The sequence below is a fragment of the Paroedura picta genome, chromosome 13, assembly GCF_049243985.1.
Source record: "Paroedura picta isolate Pp20150507F chromosome 13, Ppicta_v3.0, whole genome shotgun sequence".
NCBI classification, from domain to species: Eukaryota; Metazoa; Chordata; class Lepidosauria; order Squamata; family Gekkonidae; genus Paroedura; species Paroedura picta.
The window spans coordinates 44,571,770-44,592,278 of NC_135381.1; the positions used below are offsets into that span (position 1 = coordinate 44,571,770).

Consider the following 20,509-nt stretch of genomic DNA (forward strand, 5'->3'; position numbering starts at 1 on the left):
AATTATTTTATGCCAACAAACAATGCGTATGGGCCATATTTATCGCAAAGTAAGCTGAGTGGAAAACAGCCCACTTTCATTGTATGTGTTACTACAAGATCTCACTGACTTATCGCAACTAGTACTTGATGGGAATTGCCCCATGGAGCATTTACATCTTCCATATTTCTTACACTAGAGTTTGAGGGCTCTGGAGGGGTCCACAAGAGTACTTTGGAATGGGGGAAGGATCAATCCACCTCAGGTGAAGGGGGCAGAAGCAACTTCCCCCTCTTTTGAAGAGCAGATCATCAAGCTGTCCTCGCCCACAATCATCTTACTTCTGGATCAGCTCAGAACACTGACCAAGAAAACGAGATGACTCAACAGCTTAAGATCCGGAAACCACAACTGGTCCAGAATGCCATGGCCAGCATCCTCACAAACACACAAACACACATCCGGCCAATCTGGGCCATTTGGGGAGAGATGGGGGCAGGTTAACCTGACCATATATGGTCATATCACCTGATAACAAATCTTAACACCCATTCAGGACAACCTTCCAGGGCCACCAAGAAACCTGAAGGTTTCATGAAACCCTGGTTGAGAAAACGTGATCTAGAAAGCATCACCAATGGCGTAGACATTGCTGAATCCACCCCACAGAACTCCCCCCAAACAGGCAGAGGTCTCCAACAGAGGTTCTCCAACTCCAAGGGTGGTGACCGTCCTGCACAGTGCAGGGGTTTGGACTAGATGACCCAGGAGTTCCCTTCCAACTCTATGATTCTATGACCGCAAAACTGAATACGACTCCTGCACAAGTCTGAACATCAGAGTCTTAGATCACCTGTTCAAATGCAAAATCATACCAGATAACAAGGGTGATTACACAAGGCTGACAATTAACAAACTACTGGGGGAGGGGAGGAATTGTCCTCTGGCTGGATGGTCAGAGGAGCTTTTTAGATGCTATATGTGAAGGTGGGGGAGGGGTTGTGACACGCACAAACAGACATATGTGTTTGTTTCCAGTGAATAAGTTTTATTCTCTATCATCATGCTTGATTGGACTGACTTGTGTGGGCTGTTTTTTCTTTCCCTTCACAGAGCACAAACATTTGCTGTTCCAGGTATATTAATAGCCACAAGATCCCATGCCAGCCATTAACCAGTTCCTAGCCTGCGTCTGTTTTTCCATAGGTTTTTGAAGTGCAAAATGGACATTGTGCCTCCTGCCCAAGAACCGCTGCTAATCAGAGCATGAAATCTCGTCCCGATTGCACCCAGGATCCTCGGTCCCTCCCGGAGGTTGTCCAGGTCACAAGAGTGCAATGGCAAGGGACACAACACAAAGAATTCTCCTTTGGTGCAACTGGCAATGGGACGGTGGCCATGCTCAAGGCTCCCAGGCCTTTAGGCTGGCATGACCCACATCACACCTCCCAGGCAGGTAGACCAGCACACATAGCTGGCAGTCCATTTCAGACCCTCGCTCTGAATCAAGGGCAACAGAAAAGGGCTCCCTATCAAAATTGCTTCCTGCCAAAAGCTTTTTCGGTGCTTTTTCACCGATTGCAGACAAGAGAGTCTGTATATGCTCAGAGGCACTGTTTCTTTAGGGCGTGGCTCATTAGAAACATGCAACAGAAGCAGCCACGGGTAAACTTAGGCTATTGCTGGTAAAGAAAGGTTTCTACTGGTAAAGAAAGGTGAAAGGTTACTGAGAAACAGGTAACGACAAAAGGAGATGTGTCCTGTTACACCTGAAGTTTCACCGATTATTCATGGCTTGAACCCACTTCAGCACTGCCTCTGACAAAACGGGCCCAAACTCAAAAAAACGATGTTATTTAAGGTTCAGTTCTGTTCAATTTATTGCATGTAGCCAGTGACTGTTGCAAGCCTTACAAGAAGCAATTTTAAAATTATACAGACTACATACACGGAAATTATACATGGAAATCATTCATACAGAATAACAATACCTGGATTAGTCAAACAAAACCATATTTCAGAAATCTGTCATGTTATTTAAGGTATCCAAGGACTTTTCTTCCAGCACGGCTGGGCTACGACTGACACAGAGCGACTCTCAGCTGAATGTGTGAACTGGTCCCATAGAACAGAAGTGCCATGTTCTATTTGCAATATCATCTAAATTCTCACACGCAAAGAATCCAAACTGAAAACATCCACCCAGAGGAAAGTGGTCGTACCTATGCAGGGGGAGGGCTTGTCCAGGCCCAAAGACCGGCAAAGTTCAGGTTATTTAACAGTGATTTGACTTATGAAACTAAGTACATTCTGCAAAAATGCTAAAAACCTAAACCGTTTTTTTTAAAGCCTCTGTAGGACTTCTGAAGTTGTTTAAAGGGCTTTGGGAGCTTTAGATTTCAAGCTTCACAAGTTACTTATGAAAAATGCAAGCTCTGGAAATGAAAAAAAAATCTTCTGATTTAACATTCACTCTCTAGACTCTTCTGCTGCCACTGGATACTGATGTGAATAAAAAATATTAATGCCAACAAATAAGCTTCTTGCCAGATATCTATTTTCCCTTTCACACCAGAGGCTGGTGACTCCCCTGCCAGCGGCTCCCGACACAGAATTTGACTATGTTTCCCCAGTCTGCCTTTGGCAGCAACGTGCAGAGCTGGAAATGACAGGGGGCACTGAAGGGACCGGCCTGACACGTACCCGGGAGGACTCTATGAAGCTGCTGAATTGGCAATAACAATAACAATAATTTATTAGATTTGTATGACTGCCGCTCTCAGAGAACTGGCTCATGGTGGTTTACAACATTTCTAATACAAATCAATACCTTTAATAAAGGTCTGATAAACCATTTACCTCCAGTCACCCTAAACAGAAAATGGTTTCCAGAAGTTGTAAGGACCCTACTTACAAAGCTCAAAACTGGGAGAAAAGTGGCCAGGTTTTATTTATTACCTTCCTTCATTTATCATCTGCCTCCTTCTCTGAAACGCAAGAATTCAAAATTAAAAAGCAAAGCTACAAAAAGAGCATAACCCATAACCACCACCTATAAAATAAAACTAGCTAAAATAGTTCACTGACACTCTGACAAACTACAGATCTACCCCTTCTATTAAAAACCAAACCCTCCTGACCAAGTCCATTGTAAACAAATTACACAGGCAGGTGAAAAACAAAGAATGTGAAGAGTTCCTAAACGCACCCACAAAGAGCTTATTTACTGAGCGAAATCACTGATCCGTCTACTCAGCATTGTCGGTTTGCTCTTCTCCCTGAATCGTTCCGCAGGGCCTGCAAAAGGGAGCTCCTCCGCCAGGCATGTGGTTGAGGTCAACCTGTGTCATCACTTCCCACACGCCCTCCTCCTCCTGAGCTCCCTCCTATGGCACCCACTGCAGTTCCACCCAACCCACTGAGCTATCAGTAGGAGTTACTTTAATGTTTATTTTTTTCTACATTCCCATGTTGCTTGTTGCTTCATTTCATTCATCATTGTTAATCTAAGTTATCTGTATTGTTTCTGTTCTGTTTTAGGTGAACCGCCCTGAGCCTACAAATATAATAAACAAACCAACATCCCTCCAGGATTTGGGACAGAGGTCCTTCCTAGCCCGGCTAGCTGAAACCACGTCTGGAGATGCTCGGGACTGACCCTCGGGTACACCACGCAAAGTCCATGTTCCACAACTGTGAAGATGTTAGCATGACATTATTAAATGCCTGACCACCACCGGCCTTGAGAGAGGGATGGGAAGATGCAACCTGTTGGGGTGCCAGATGCAACCTGCATGGACAGTCTTACATGCCACCCCCACCCCTCCTCTCCACGCCGCAGCACTGGCCACCTCAGGCTTCTGTGATCGCCAAGGTGGCTGAATCGAGCCGAAATGCACACCCCGACTCCCAAGTCTGGAAAACAGTGAATAGTTTCACTGGCACATCCACCCTGCTGGGTACTCTCCTCTACTGGAGGATGGGCCCGTGGGTTAGTCTGTCTGCAGCAGTGGAAAAGAGCCAGAGTCAGGGATCACCTTAAAAAGGAGTGGTTTTGTGGGGCCTGTAGTCCCAGAGCTAGTTTAAGAATTCTCGGGGCCCTGGTAATCGCTCCTTCTTCTCCGCGCGGAGCCGCCTGAGCCCCTGACGCGGCTGGGCAGGCTGAGCCGATCGCCTCCGTCCTTCGTGTGGCCGGCTTGGATTATTGCTGCCGGCTGAAGCACTGCCCAGCTCAGCAATGACAGTCAAAACTGAAGCTTCGGGATCCACGCTCACCTATTCAAAGATGAGGGGCATGGTGGCCATACTCATCACTTTCATGAAACAGAGGAGAATGGGGCTGAATGACTTCATTCAAAAAATCACCACCAATTCCTATGCGTGCAAGCACCCTGAAGTTCAATCTATTTTGAAAATCTCCCAGCCTCAAGAGCCTGAACTTATGAATGCCATTCCTTCACCTCCACCCAGTCCATCACAGCAAATCAATCTTGGTCCTTCGTCTAACCCTCATGCTAAACCATCAGATTTCCACTTCTTGAAAGTTATTGGAAAAGGCAGTTTTGGAAAGGTCCTTCTAGCAAGGCACAAGGCAGAAGAGCAGTTCTATGCAGTGAAAGTGCTCCAGAAGAAAGCGATCCTGAAAAAGAAGGAGGAGAAGCACATAATGTCAGAACGCAATGTCTTACTGAAGAATGTGAAGCACCCTTTCCTAGTAGGACTCCACTTTTCTTTCCAGACAGCCGACAAACTGTACTTTGTCCTAGACTACATCAATGGTGGTGAGTTGTTTTATTATCTCCAGAGGGAACGCTGCTTCCTAGAACCCAGAGCTCGTTTTTATGCTGCTGAAATAGCCAGTGCACTGGGCTACTTGCATTCTCTAAATATTGTTTATCGGGACTTGAAGCCGGAGAACATTTTACTTGACTCGCAGGGCCACATTGTCCTGACTGACTTTGGCCTCTGCAAGGAGAACATAGAGCACAATGGCACAACTTCCACATTTTGTGGCACACCTGAGTACCTTGCTCCTGAAGTCCTTCACAAGCAACCCTATGACCGGACTGTTGATTGGTGGTGCCTTGGAGCAGTTTTGTTTGAAATGCTTTATAGACTGCCTCCATTCTATAGTCGAAACACCACAGAAATGTATGACAACATCTTGAACAAGCCTCTGCAGCTGAAGCCAAATATCACCAATTCTGCTCGACACCTTTTGGAAGGTCTTTTGCAAAAGGAGAGAACCAAGAGGCTGGGCGCCAAGGAAGATTTTATGGAGATTAAGAATCACATCTTCTTCTCCCCAATTAACTGGGATGATCTTATTAATAAGAAGATTACACCCCCTTTTAACCCCAATGTGAGTGGCCCCAATGACCAGCGACACTTTGACCCCGAGTTTACAGAGGAACCTGTCCCCAACTCTATTGGCCAGTCGCCAGACAGCATACTCATCACTGCCAGCGTTAAGGAGGCTGCAGAGGCTTTTCTGGGGTTCTCCTATGGATTCTTTCTTGTGAGTCTCATTATTTTTTACTTTTTAATGATGATTCTTCTGTTGGCCTTCTGGTTGAGCTGTCCAGTCATCTTGAAAGAGGACAATTTTGCACATCGTCCCACTGTGGCAGCTTTGCAGCCTTAATTTCTACAATACTGTTTGCTGGAAGCTTTTTTTTGTTTTGTTTTGATTATTGTTGCTGTCGTTTGGAAGAGCACACCTAATTCCTTTAAATTAACATGCAAACATTTCAGTTCTGGTTCTTCCCACTCACCAAAGTGGTGCTATCTCTTTTGGAGGTTGAAGGAGGAAGAAAAAGCTACTGCTGCCATAGACTGAGGTAGATTGTAAGCATAAAGAACAAAATTGTTATGTTGTGTGTTTTTTTTGAGAAAACATTTTGAAAAGCCTTGCTTGAAGTTCTTTCTGGATGTTATAAGGATTTTACGAAATGTGCCTTTTTTCTGATGAGATCTTGTGAGCTCCAACGCTTTTCCTGTCACAAGAGTGATTCTTGAGTCACATGTGTGTATGCGTGGGTTTGCTATGTGGACAATGGTATGAGTGTGGCATGCGCAATTTGCTGATGGACTTAGTTCAAAAGCATCAAGCGTGACACTCGCAGGACACGACAATGTGGGGCATAGTTTGTTACCTTCCATATTTGGAAGATGATAAATTAATAAGTGTAGATAATGATTTTTTAAATGTAAAAACTATACAGTTAATAATAAACTATCAAGATGGGCTTTGACAATGTATCCAAGATGCTTGAAGAAAGCATTGCTGCTATGGAAAAATATATAAATAATTCTATTTTTAGAAAGGGTTTTATGGACCAAAATGCCCCCGCTGCAGTCTGCCAGAGCTATTATTTCATCCCCTCCCCTCTACTTGTCTGTAAAATTGGGCATTATTTATGGGGTTATTTGGGGGGGGGTATGTTTGCATTCCTGATTGTAAGTATTGTAAAAAGAGAAAGACGTGTACAGCTGGTTGCAATGCTAAATGTATATTTAAAAGGGGAAAAAAGGCTAGTTAGGGCGGGCTCTGTCCGGGATGAGGAAGGGTGCCGATTGGCCCCTTCCTCTGGACAGCGCCTGCCGATTGGCCCCGCCGATTCCCGCCCTGCCGACAAGGAAGCAACTGCGAGCCGCGCTGTGTGCGGCTCGCAGTTGCTCCCTTGCCGGTGGCCTGACGCGTCGGGAGGTGCAAAGCGCCTCCAACAAGTCAGGCCGCCAGCCAGGGAGCCCTCGGCAGCCGCGCTAGGCTCCCTTGCCTAGCACCCGCTGTATTGTTATTACAACGGGCTTAATTACTAGTATATATCATAAGGTTGATGGGATTTCATTCTGTATCTCCTTCCATGGAGATAGATCAAGACGGGTACTGTGAATCTCTGCAGCAGCAGAAAAAGAATGAGAGCCCAGAATGTTGTTAAGACCAACACAATTTGTGACAAGGAAGGCGTTTTGGAGAGTCACTACTCACTGCTTTGGATTCTTCTGACCCTTCAATTATCTGAAGAAGAAGCAATGACTCATGAAAGCTTCAGTGATTGCTGAGGTTCAGCCACTTCGGGCTTCAGTGATCGCCAAGGCAGCCCAACCGAGCCAAAGTGTTCAACCCAACTTGGGGGTGATCAGAACAGTGGCCAAGTTTTATTTATTTCCTTCCTTCATTTATCATCTGTCTCCTCCTCTGAGGCTCAAGGCAGAATGCAAAATTTAAAAGCAAAGGTATAAAAAGAGCATAACCCATATCAACAACCAATAATATAAAAACTGACTAAAACGTTTCACCAACATTCAAACTACAAATCTGCCCCTCCTATTTAAAAATAAATAAATAGCCCTCCCGAGCAATTCCATTTTACACAAATTACACAGGAAGGTGAAAAACAAAGAATGCAAAGAGCTCTAATTTGATGCATGCGGGGCCCCAAGCCCGCTGTTCACATACTCATTTTGCATGCTGCAGTTTGACCGGGGAAATGGCCTTTGAGTTGTAGGGAAGAAGAAAAAGTCTCAAAGTGGCTTCCAATCCCCTTCCTTCCTCTCCCCACAACTGTCATCCTGTGCGGTAGGTGAAGCTGAGAGCGCTCTGAGAGAAATGGAACTGGGCCACAAGTCATCCAGCTGCTTGCATGTAGAGGAAGAGTGGGGAATCAAATGACCAGCACTGCAGAGCCTTTTTATAGATCTGTGAGCTGCCTGTGTTTGGAGCAGCACACAGAGCTCCGATGCCACACTTAGAAAAGGGTATCAGAGCTAGAAAACGAGCAGAAAGGACAGCTGAAATGCCAAGGGGCTGCAGCAGCCCTCCTCTACAAGGAAAAAGCAAAAGGTTTAGGGCTTTTCAGGTTAGACAAGCAATTCACGGGGCAGAGAGAGTAGATGGAGAACTGTTTCTACCTCTCCCAAATTGTAAAAGATCAGGGTCACCCAACAAAATTGACAAGCAGACGAGTCAAGACGGACGGGAAAAAGAACTTCTTCCCACAGTGTGTAATTACGCAGCGGACCTCATGTCTCGGATGCTTTTAAAAGGGCAACGAAATGCTTGCTGAGGAAAGATCTGTCAACAACAATAGTAGGTGGGTGGGTCATTTGTCTCGAGCAGTATGCTTTCAAATACTGTGTTGCCAACCTCCAGCTGGCGCCTGGAGATTCTGTGGGAAAGACAGCCGATCTCCAGATGACAGAGGAGTTCCCCTGGATGAAGTGCCTGCTTTGGAGGGTGGGGTCGATAGTGTTCTACCTCTCTGAGGCCCCTCCTTTCCCCAGACCCCACCTACAATTCCCTAGGAATTTCCCAGCCCCAAACTGGCAACTAGGGTTGTGCTCTTCGGACTGCTTCAATGGAAAAAGCTCCCAAGCAGGCTTGCTTCGGCGATTTTTCCATCGAAGCAGTCCAAGGCGCAAACTGACGCGGGGAGACAGAGCAGTTGTCCAAGGTGGGCCTCCATGCCCGCCCACCTGCCCTAGGCCTTTTGCTCACCTGCCTGGAAGGGAGGAGAGTGAGAGTCCCGCCCTCACCCGCTCCCTGCCTGGGCTGCTGCCACCACCACGCTCTTACCTGTGGCTGGCTGGTCCCCCGACCCCTGGGAAGCTCTCTGTGGCTGCCACTCAAAAACTCACCCCTTGAATAAATCTTTGTTGGTCTTAAAGGTGCTCCTGGACTCTGATTTTATTTAAATACCATGTGATGGTTAGAGGGGAGACCCTGGTCTCTATGGCCCAGCAGTGGGTATCTCACGAGAAACAGAATGCTGGACTAGGATGGAGCACCGGTCTAATCCAGCTCTTCTGTCCTGAGTACACTCAACAAAGGCAAAACAGCTGAAAACAAATGTATTTGACCCTGCTAGAGCTTCCAGAGCTCCCCGCCAATTGGGGTAGGGATATCCTTTCCTCATATTCCAGAACCCTAAAGTGTTCTTGGGTAGCATTTTTTATGGATGCATCCCTATTTTCTATGAACGAAACAACCCTGCGCTTTCAAATTCAGTTGAGCCACAAACTTCATTACAGAGATAGGAGTACAGCAGAAAGAACGAAAGAAACAGCTTTGGTCATTTAACCACCAAATAAACTCTAGAGAGAACAACACAAATTCCAGGATTTGTCTAAAAGCAGACATTGGTAACACTGGTAGCTGGAACGTGGACTATCCAGGAAAATTAGCCGGGTTTGATTCCCCCCCCCCCCCTCATGCAGCCAGCTTGGTGACCTTGGGCCAATCACAGTCCTGATAGTGCTGTTCTGACTGAGCAGGAATATCAGGCCTCACCTCCCTCACAGGGTGTCTGTTGTGGGGAGAGGAAAGGGAAAGCGACTGTAAGCCACTTTGAGACTCCTTTGGGTAGAGAAAAGGGGCATCTAAGAACCAACTCTTACAATCACTTTCCCTTTCCTCTCCCCACAACAGACCCCCTGTGAGGTGGGTGAGGCTGAGAGAGCCCTGAGATTCCTGCTCGGTCAGAACAGCTTCCTCAGTGCTGTGGCCAGCGCCCCCTCCTCCCCCTCAAGCTCACCCAGCTGGCTGCATGGCAGCGGGCAGGGAATCAAACCCGGCTCGCCAGATTAGAGGTCCACACTCCTAACCACTACGCCAAGCTGGCTCTCTCACATCTCTTGGTGTGAATCCGCCATTTTCCCCAGGGGAATTGATCTCTGTCGTCATTCTGCTGATGAAGGGTGGTGCTGACGGGCCCCACTAGAAGCTCTTGGCCCTGGCAACCACCCCTCCTTTGGGCTAGAGAGTGCCAGCCCTGATCGTTCCCAAGGGCCTTCCATACAACAACTGGCCAGTTTAGTGACAATCTTTAAAGGGCAACACGGTTTTCCTACACCGTGAGACAAATAGGGTTTGGGGTTTTAAAAAAAAATTAACATCCTGCAATCTTCCTATTTACTATGTGAGCCAACTTCCACATGAAATACTTTTAAAAACAGATTAATAAAACTATTCATATCTAAATATTAAAAAACTGCGCAGACTAAAAGCATATTAGAAAAGTCCCAAAGGGAAATGGGGAAATCAACTTCCAAGATCTCTGGCAACAGAATACTGAAGAGGACAGGATCCAAACAGCGTAATGCTACTCCGAAGGGAAGCAAAATAGCAAATGATAGCAATTCAGAACGCAGCAAAAGCCATGAAACAGGCACCACCCAACCGAAAGCACACAGAAATGGGGGAGACAAGCATATCAAATTGGCTTCCTTCCTTCCTGCAGGAGCTTAAACCTGATGCCCCAAAAATAGCAAAGTCAGGAGAAGGCAGTCTGATGGGCTCACCTGCCTGGGGGGGGGGGATTCCAGAGCCAGGGTGCCACTTGCAGCACATCCCCTCCCCCAGTTCGAATGATGAAGGTCTCCATGGAGGCCCCCACAGGGCAGCAGGCCATCCTTTCTGAGTGGAGGTCCCTCAAAATACTCGAGGTGAGGAATTAGCCCTCTGCGTTTCACACCTGTGCATGGCTTAACCCCTCCTCTATACTCCCCCTGCTCAATTAAGGTTTCTGCCGTTTCCCAAGCCAGGCCATCCTTCATAGAATCATAGAATCATAGAGTTGGAAGGGGCCATACAGGCCATCTAGTCCAACCCCCTGCTCAACGCAGGATTAGCCCTAAGCATCCTAAAGCATCCAAGAAAACTGTGTATCCAACCTTTGCTTGAAGACTGCCAGTGAGGGGGAGCTCACCACCTCCTTCGGCAGCCTATTCCACTGCTGAACAACTCTGACTGTGAAAATTTTTTTCTTAATATCTAGCCTATATCGTTGTACATGAAGTTTAAACCCATTACTGCGTGTCCTCTCCTCAGCAGCCAACAGAAACAGCATCCTGCCCTCCTCCAAGTGACAACCTTTCAAATACTTAAAGAGGGCTATCATGTCCCCTCCCAACCTCCTTTTCTCCAGGCTGAACATTCCCAAGTCCCTCAACCTATCTTCATAGGGCTTGGTCCCTTGGCCCCAGATCATCTTCGTCACTCTCCTCTGTACCCTTTCAATTTTATCTACGTCCTTCTTGAAGTGAGGCCTCCAGAATTGCACACAGTACTCCAGGTGTGGTCTGACCAGTGCCGTATACAATGGGACTATGACATTTTGTGATTTTGATGTGATGCCTCTGTTGATACAGCCCAAAATGGCATTCGCCTTTTTTACCGCTGCATCACACTGCCTGCTCATGTTTAGTTTAGAATCCACAAGTACCCCAAGGTCTCGTTCACACACAGTGTTACCTAGAAGCGTATCCCCCATCCAGTAGGCATGTGTTCAGATTGTTCAGATTTCCCATTGTGTTCAGATCTCGTTAAACTCTGTCTCTATCTTCCGGAGTATTTGCCAGTCCTCCCAATTTGGTGTCATCTGCAAACTTGATGAGTAGTCCCTCCACCCCCTCATCTAGATCATTAATAAATATGTTAAAAAGTACCGGGCCGAGCACCGAGCCCTGAGGTACCCCGCTACTCACCTCTCTCCAGTCTGATGAAACACCATTGACAACAACTCTTTGAGTGCGGGTCTCTAACCAATTCCCTATCCACCTAACTATCTGAAAATCCAGATTGCAGTCCTTCAACTTATCCATCAGAACATCATGGGGAACCTTGTCAAAAGCTTTACTAAAATCCAAGTAAATTACATCAACCGAATTTCCCCGATCCAGCAAACCTGTTACTTGGTCAAAAAAGGAAACCAGGTTGGTCTGGCAGAACCTGTTGGAGACAAATCCATGCTGACTTCCTTGGATCACCAAATTGTCCTCCAGATGTTTGCAGATTGCTCCCTTTAATATCTGCTCCATTATCTTCTCCACAACAGAGGTCAGACTCACTGGTCTGTAGTTACCCGGGTCATCCTTCCTCCCTTTTTTGAAGATCGGAATAACGTTTGCTCTCTTCCAGTCCTCCGGGACATCTCCAGTCCTTAAAGAGGTCCCGAAGATGATGCACAAGGGCTGTGCAAGTTCTCTGGAAAGTTCTTTGAGTACTCTCGGGTGCATTTCATCTGGACCAGGGGATTTTAACTCATCCAGTGCAGCTAAATGCCTCTCGACAACCTCTCTATCCATGTTAACCTGCCACCCAGACATTATCCTTTGGCTACGGCCATCTCTAGATGTGCCTAAACACTTTGACCTGTGGGAAAAAACAGATGTAAAATAGGCACTAAGCCTTTCTGCTTTCTCTGCATCTTCTGTTAGAGTTTGTCCATCCGCACCCAACAGTGGGCCTATTGCCTCCTTTACTTTACGTTTGCTCCTCACATAACTGAAAAATCTTTTCTTGTTACAATGGGCTTCCCTGGCCAATCTTAGCTCACTCTCAGCTTTGGCCTTTCTGATGATTGATCTACAGTGCCTAGTAACCTGTAGGTATTCTTCTTTAGAGCTCTGTTCTTCCCTCCATTTCCTGAACATTTTCCTTTTCTTTCTTAGTTCCTCTTGAAGTTCTCTGTTCATCCAAATAGGCTTCTTAGAGCTCCTGCAGTGTTTTCGTATTTCTGGAATAGTCATTGATTGAGCATGCAATAGCTCTTGTTTGAGTAGCGCCCACCCTTCACATGCTCCCTTCCCTTCCAGCATTGTTGTCCATGGTATGACACTCATCATGTCTCTGAGTTCATTAAAGTTTGCCCTACGAAAATCCAACATCCACGTCTGGCTACAAGCTTCCTTGGCTCCCCATCTCAAAAGGAATTCTATGAGGACATGGTCACTTCCCCCTAGGGTCCCCACCTCCTTCACCTCATCCACCAACTCTTGCCTTCCAGAACTGACCCAGGACACCAAAGGACCGCAGCAGCAGCCTGTTCCGTATCAACTCTCCACGCCTCTTCTCTCCCTGCTCGAGGGACCAGGAGGGCAACACTCGGCTGCGGCCTTGTTCCTGCCTTGGGGCGTTGAAAGGAATCTCTGGGGGAAGATCTGGCAACGCTGCTGGGGCACTGACTCAGACTGAGGTGTGGGCACAGGAGGGCAAGCAAGGGCAGGGACTTCAGAACAACATCCCCAAGAGACAGAAGGAAGGAGAATGAGAACACAAGCGGGGGGGGGGGGGAGCAGGCCAGCCAAGCTCGGAATGGAGAAAACCTTTTGTCTAAGTGGCCAGGCTGGTCTGTCATTTTCAATTGTGGGGGGAGGGTGTCCATGTAATGCAAGATGGTTGATATTTAGGCTTCCAACCCAAGGAAGATCCATCAAGAGGGAGGGGTGGTGGCATGCACAAGGTGCCAGGTTCAGGCCCCAGCAGCCTCTCCAGTTGAAAGGACCAGGCAGGAGGGGACGGGAAAGGCCTCCACCTGAGACCCTGGAGAGGTGCTGCCTGTTTGAGTAGACAAGATGGACTCCGATGGACCCAGGTTCCAATTCAGCAGAAGGCAGCTTTTCACATGAGATTTGCCCTGACACTGGAGTCACTAAAGGACATGAAAGCAATACTTATTACTTCACCTTGGAACAGAGACAATTGGCAAGTGCACCATCAGGCAGCTGTCAGGATCAGCACCTCTCCCCATCCAGAGCATGTCTGGCCTCTCACCAGTTAATCGAGCCCAGATCAGCCCCACCAAGAAAACATGAGCTGGCCAGACCCCCCCCCCCCCCAGGAGTCTGCCCACTCCATGATCTAGAATCAGCAGGGACACGGCTACCCAGAACTGAGACATGTCAAGTTCTTCAGGCTCTGAAATTCAGCAGGCAGGACTATAACCCTAGTATGACCACTTGAGAGGGATGGCACATTTGGAGGATGTGAAGAACACAAAGCCCTTGTCTTTGACACTGCAATTTTGAACAAAGCACTCCACATGTTTTACCTCAAGCAATCCTCACAACCATTCCAACAAACAAGTCAGGTTGCACCTGGACACGAAAGACTAGGAAAGTGACAAAGGTACATCACAACCGGGGCCCTGCCTGGCTCACACGAAACCCTCAAGATAATTAAGGACCAGTTTCTACAAAGTTTCACTGGGATCTTTCCAGCGTCCAACCTTCAAACCATCTCTCAGAGCCACTGCAAACAAAGCCCCCGCCATCCAAGAAAACAACCCTGAGCACCAGAGGCAATAATCTTACAGGGGCTTTCATCAGTATGTCCTGAAAGAGAGAGGCTGCCTCAGGCAAAGAACCCGTCTACAGATTACACAAAATTGGGAGGTTATACCTGGCACTGTGCTACTGGAGTCCTCAAAAGTCCTTTCCCAACACTCCCATGAATAGCTTCCTGCAAGTAGAAGGCTAGAATTTCAGGGGAAGGGCTGAGGGTTTGCAGATGCCAAATTATATAATACTAATACTAATACTGATGATGATTATATGTATGATTGAGAGAGAGAGACTACCCAGTAAAGAGTTTACATTTGCAAAGGCCCTCTCGGATAAAATGTGAATATTTTACAGGACTCGAAGAGCCCCCATCCTGAAGTTCATAGAGATTTTATGGTATACACTAGTAGGATTAGACCTCTATCTTTAATGTTTACCGCCCAGGAGCTTCTATCCCAAGTACCCTAATAAAATCCACATTCAAAGCAAGAACTGAACCACCTATTAAAAAGCTGGTTCCACTGAAGGACACCACCTGGACAGCTCCCTCCCTGGTAAAAACAAGGGACTTAAGGGACTGAAATGTTTCTCAGCCACTGCTTCAGTCAAATTGTCTAAAACCATCAATGGGCTGAAATGAAGCAATTATTCATTGGCAACCTGACTGCTTTGGATCATGGGTAGTCAAACTGTGGCCCTCCAGATATTCATGGACTACAATTCCCATGAGCGTTCACTGCCAGGGGTTCGTGGGAATTGTAGTCCTTGGACATCTGGAGGGGCGCAGTTTAACTACCCCTCTGTTTTACAGTTGCTATCCCTTCACCTGAAGCACAAACCCAAATTCTCACATGGACTTCACAGACACCCGAAAGGCCCTCCCCCGAATTTCATGGACCTCCACCCCACCCCCAGGTTCTTCCACTTCTCTGCAATTCTAGCAATTTTGACCGAGGAACATTTTGGAACAAGTTTTAGGCCAGTCAGCCTTCAGAAGGGAGAAATGAGAATAAAGGAGCTATGGAATAACTTTGCAACTAGAGGTCTTTGGTTATAGCATCTTCCTAGGAAAAAGCAAACAAGTATGTCCTACAAGAAAGCTGAAGACCTTCTCGGTTTTCATCATCATCTTCATTCAAAACTGTGTGATTTCGGGTGGGTGCAAATATATGCAGCTTGCACTAAGGCAAAAAAAAGAAAAGAAAAGGGGGGTTTGAAAACATTTGCCTCATTTATTCTGGACTTTTCTGGGGAAATGTCCACTTACACCTCTATTCAATCTGATATGTAGAGAAGCAAAATATAGCACCAATTCTTTAAGACAGACAAACTGGTTAATGTTCTAAAGGCCTAGCATGGATGCATGCAGGGGGACCGGGGGAAAACCCTTTACAAAGGACACCAGGAAATCAACACTGGAGCAAAGGTGTTTCGATTTAGTTGTGTAGACCAGTGGTCAACAACCTTTTTAAGGCTGCGGACCTGGGGGGGGGGGTGATCCAGCGGCCTCGCATGCGCAGCAGGTCCATGCATGCGTATTTGCATCATGCATGGCTGCAAATGTGCATGTGTGGACCTGCTGCGCATGTGCATTTGCGCCGACGGCCCTGCTTCCCTTCTCCCCCCCCCCCCCGTAAAAGAAGCTTGCCGGGCCACAATGTAATTGGCCGCAGGCCGGTGGTTGGGGACCACTGGTGTAGACGACACTCTGTCCCTAGATTTTCAAGCTAGATGCACCGAAACAGACTGCACAGCAGTTTTGATGGGCGTTCTTCCTTTGGTCTTTGGGAATAATTGTTCACTGGAACTGCTGGCTCAAACTAGGAATCCAGGATATACGTGGCTTTCTACAGACCTCTGCCATTCTCAAAGCAAACGATCCAGAAACGGATCAGCTGGAATTACTCTCTCTGTGAATTGTTGAGTGCGTTCCTGCGCCTGTGTTTATAATATCCATCTTGATAACTATATTAATAGCTATATTGATATATCCTTATCCATTGTTCCTCTATATATTTCTGAAACAGCCTAGGGGGTGGGACCTGTCCGGCTGTCCAATTTGGAATAGGGCCAATCAGGGTGCAGCCAGCTTTGCCCTGATTGGCCCTGCCCCTGCAGCTCCCGCCCTCCGTCCCTGGACTCTAGTCTCTTTGCTCTCAGATGCCTCAGTGCCTGGAGCCAGCAACAGGTAAGGGGAGAGGCCCTGGGCAAAGAGTCATGGTGGAGGGCTTGCTAACGAGGGCCTCCTAGCCTGCTGATTGCTCGTTAATGACTGCTAAGGAGCTCTGTCCCAGCATTGCTAACGATCTGCCCAGCCCCGCCTGCCCCACTTGACCTGGCTGCGAGCTGGGGCCCAAAGCTACTATAAGCTGCCTGGCTGGGGTCCAGCCTTTCAGGGCCCATTCTTAGGACCGGGCTTTGAAGCTAGTGTGGATATATATTTAAAACACAAACGTGGAGGGATTTGGCTTATAAGATTCTTATAGCACCAATAGAGATTTAAAATGTATGCCCTCCCAGAAATGAAACAAAGCACCAGTGGACAGATTTATTCACCGAACAGGTTGGTTCAACAGACATGGGCAACGTCAGATCCTGCTCCCACACTTGTATAATTGTTGACTATTTAACCAGCCTGCAATTCTGTCAAATATTTGTTTTAAAGAACAGTTTACTAATTATCACTCCTCCCGCAGTGTCTCTGCACAATAAAACTGTTGAAAAAGGAGGGGAATGGAATGTCAACCCTTGATATTGATATTCATTACAGACCCCCGTATCAAACTGCGGCCCTCCAGATGTCCATGGACTACAATTCCCATGAGCCCCTGCCAGCGTTCGCTGGAGGGCCGCAGTTTGACTGCCCCTGTTATACAGGCATGTATGTTCCATGCAACGCAAATGAGAGCACATGTTGGAGCCCTGTCAGGAACTTAATGTTCCTCTGAACCCCCCTCATTCTCACCTCTTTGCCTGTCCCAGACATCGGCTGATCTCTTCAGGTGTCCCAGTTCTCTGACTACTGTTGGACTGCCAGCTGTCCCAGAAGGACCACTGTCCCATTAATGATCTTGAAGCTGGGATTCCAGCTTCCTTAAATTAAGTACTTCCCATCAGCCAAAATTTATCAGACTGGGGTCCAATGAGTCTGCAAGTCCTTTGCAGGGGGGATGAGAGAATAGCCTTCCGGTCATCTCAGCTGTTCCGGGAATGGCAGAAGGGGCCAGAACTCCATTCCTGTTCTTAGGAAGGGAGAAATTCCACAGAACTACCACCAGCTGGAAAATGTGCTGGTTGGTTTCTGGGAATTGACACCTTAACCCACACAATTCTAATTGGTTGAACAGCATCGAGAGGTACCTTGGGGCTGATTTCCAGGATACAACTTTGTTTTCCAGTGCAAAGGATTTAATCGCATAGAGTTGCCCTTCTCCATTCATAAAGAGCAGCAACCAGTGACACCTTTTCTAATTGTATATCAGAAATTCAGGTTTTTATTACTAGGAGTAACTCTGAAGCCTCCAGCGCCACATTCTGCTAGTTATTAACCAGTAACGTACTTCTTAAGATCCCTGGTGCACAGAGGAGAGATTGACCAGGAACTGGGCTTAGGGCAGGGCATTCTAAGTATCACCAGATCAGCTCCTTCCCCAAATTTGACCATCAGAGGCCACATCTAGAAAACGCAAACATTTGGTTGAATCTTGATTTTAAAGTGTAGCTCTGAAGGGCCTCAGGGTATTGGTCCAAGACCCCCAAGAGGAAAGACACCTCCACCAAGAATATCCTGATTACCCCACAAACTCCTTTGTAAAAAAAAGCCAGGCCAGAACATGACAGGTGGGCAATAGCGATGGAGAAAGGTGAGGGTCCTTGGAAGTTCTTTTAATGCAAAATGGGGGTTCCCTGTTTAGTTCCCATCCAATAGCCACTAGTCAATTTCTGGAATAAATCTTGGTTGGTCTTCAAGGTGCTCCTGGACTCTGATTTTATGGTGCTACTTCAGACCAACACAGCGACCCATCTGAATCTCCTCAGTTTCTGCTGACTGACAGACAGCTCTCTCTCTCTCTCTCTCATATTGCACCATGCTTGATTGAGGTTGTCGTTAATCATGTTTGGCACTTAACCAGTCAACAGAAATGCAGGAAATATAATATTCTAAAATATAAAAAACACACAACATGCAAATGAATGCATTCCCAGCACTGGGCAAGGAGGACTTCAAAAGTAAAATGATCAATCCAACGTCCATGCGCTGCCGTCAGAGACTCTGCCTCTGTTTCCTGGGAGGCCTCAGGGACAGCAGCACCACCAACAAGCCTCAGCAATGCTCACCGTGGAGAAGGGAACATGCTTGTTGGGAGGGCCAAAATGTGTCCATGGGAGGGGGAGGAATGAATGGGTGGTGGGTCCAAGCAGATCCCCCAGTTGGAGCCAGTCTCCCTTGAAACATACAGGAGGAAGCAACCTGCCAGGCTGGCTGAACCAGCTGAGAGCCCTTCATGGATCAGGATCCCATCAGATGCAATCGGCACAGGGCCCCTCATTATCATGCACACAGAGGAAACCTTTCACTTTGCAAACGCGGGCCCTTCCTGAATGACACCTGTATGTGCGGAGCAAGCACCTGAGAAATCACCACCAGTCCAAAAAAAAGAAGGAAAAATCAAAAGAGCCCACTTCCCCCCAGACAAGGCTCCATCCGATTCCCAGCAACATTCTCCCGCCCCCCTCCCCGCTGGAGGTGGCAACCTTGGGCCAGGCTGGAGACCCCGGCGGAGCTCCCAAAGGGCCGGGCCGGTCGCAGGCGCCGCTGCAGGGCCTGGCCGCGATTCCCCGGGAAGAAAAGTTCTTTCCCGCTGTCCCCGGCTGCCCTCCCGCGCCTCCCCGCCTGCGCGCAAGAAACGCCGGAAAGGGGACCGCCCAGGCGCGGCCTGCCGGGATCGGGCGCATCGCTCCGCCAGCGCCGGCCTCCCGCCCCGCCCGGCTCTCCCCGCCTCGATGGACCCGCGGGATTCCTCCGCAGCCGGACCCTGCCCAGCGGCGCTCCGCGGGATCCCGCAGCGCACGCGCCGCACACCTGCCCGCCGCCGCCGGGCCCGGGAGGCCGCCGCCGCCGCCGCCGCGCATCCCTCCAAGGGCCGGCCCCGGCCGCCTCCCCCGGCAGCGCAGCCAGGCCTCGCCGCCCCTCCCGCCCGCCCGCCCGGCCTGCCTGCGCTGGCGGCGAGCGGGGGGTGGGCAGCGTCGGGCCCCGCGTGCCGCAGCAGCTGCCGCCCGAACAAAAGGGAGCCGCAGCGCCGGGCCGGAGCCGCAGGAGGACCCCCCCCCGCCCCGGGAGAAGGGCGAGCCCGGAGGACCCCCCCCTCCCTCCCCCCCCCCGCCCTGCAGGATCCCGGCGCCCGGCTCCCTCCTGCGCCGCGCCCGCCCGCCGCACCAGCACCAGCAGCAGCAGAGCAGCTCCCCGCAGCGCGCACAAAGGGCGCCCCGAGCCCGGCTTACCTGGGCGCCCGAGGCCGGCCTGCCTGCTTGGCTGCTTGCGTGCCTGGCGGCGGCGGCGGCAGAGGCTGCTGCAGTGTCGGGGGCTGCTCCTTCCTTCCTTCCTCCCGGAGCCCGGCGCTCCAGCGCGCGCAGGTGGACGGACGCGCTTGCCGCGGGGCGGGGAAAGCGGAGGCGAGGCAGGCGGGAGGGAGGGAGACCCCAGCCCCGCTGCCGCCGCCGCCGCCGCCGCCGCTCCTCCTCCTCCTCCTCGAGCACCCGGCGCCCCGCAGCCGCGCTCCAGCCCTGCGCAGCTCCGGCGGGCCGCCCTCCGCCGCCGCTGCCTCGCTGCCGCCGCCCAGGCTGCTCTCGCCCATCCAGAAGGTGCCTACTGCGCTGCCGCCGCCGCCGCCGCTGCCATTGTTGGCTCGCCCGCCCGCCTTCGCCTGTCGCCGCCCCCCCCGCCCCACCAGGCCCCCCCCCCCGCTCCGAGAAAGAGCGGCGCGCGCAAGCAAGCAAGCCGCCACCACGCGCGGGCACCGGGCATATAAAGGGCGCGCAACCCCCGGCGCTCGGGCGGCGCGCGTGGAGGCGGCTGGGGAAACGCGAGCAGAAGCCCCGCTCGGCGGCGGGAGGAAGGATGGAGGTGTCCCTCCCCAGCCCCCCCCCCCCCCGCCCCTCGATGCCACTTGCTCAGCAATCCCTCCGAAATAGGATTAAGGGCCCCCTGAGTACTTCCTGCTGGTACCTTGTCTTCACCAGCCTTTACAACAGCCCTGCAAGGTAGATCAGCGTTAATCAGCTAGGGGAGAGGGGCTTTCCTAGGGTCAGGGCAGAAAGCTCTGCCAGAGGCAAGGGTTGAATTACAGCATAGCAATGTAGGTATGCAGGGAGGAAGCCCTGTGGAATAAAGGGAACATACATTAGACCTTAGCCACTCTGCTCAGACTGGCTCTCAGGAATCCAGCGGAGGTCTTTCGCGTCATCC

At 49.5% G+C, this 20,509-nt stretch overlaps 2 protein-coding genes across 6 annotated transcripts in view; one reads left to right on the forward strand and one right to left on the reverse strand.

The window, feature by feature from the left end:
• Window positions 1-19,962, reverse strand: part of NEXMIF (neurite extension and migration factor) — a 247,202-nt gene extending 227,240 nt beyond the window's left edge. For all 5 annotated transcript variants that reach the window (XM_077308718.1, XM_077308717.1, XM_077308713.1 and 2 more), the window contains exon 1: window positions 19,546-19,962. The gene's annotated coding sequence lies outside the window, so the exon portion shown is untranslated. The remainder of the gene's footprint in view (window positions 1-19,545) is intronic.
• LOC143822424 (uncharacterized) lies at window positions 4,085-20,235 on the forward strand. The gene is made up of 3 exons (XM_077307541.1): window positions 4,085-5,497; window positions 18,791-19,677; window positions 19,815-20,235. The coding sequence occupies exons 1-3, from the start codon at window positions 4,217-4,219 to the stop codon at window positions 20,233-20,235; spliced, it is 2,589 nt and encodes an 862-aa protein (XP_077163656.1). The 5' UTR covers window positions 4,085-4,216.
• Window positions 20,236-20,509: the final 274 nt, after the last annotated feature.

Excerpts from the sequence above, each read along its gene's own strand:
- LOC143822424 (XM_077307541.1), top strand. The coding sequence starts at position 4,217 with ATGACAGTCAAAACTGAAGCTTCGGGATCCACGCTCACCTATTCAAAG. Across the intron at positions 5,498-18,790 it reads TCTCCTATGGATTCTTTCTT|GTGGCAACCTTGGGCCAGGC; the intron begins GTGAGTCTCATT and ends TCCCCGCTGGAG. Across the intron at positions 19,678-19,814 it reads CGGCGCTCCAGCGCGCGCAG|CCGCGCTCCAGCCCTGCGCA; the intron begins GTGGACGGACGC and ends GGCGCCCCGCAG.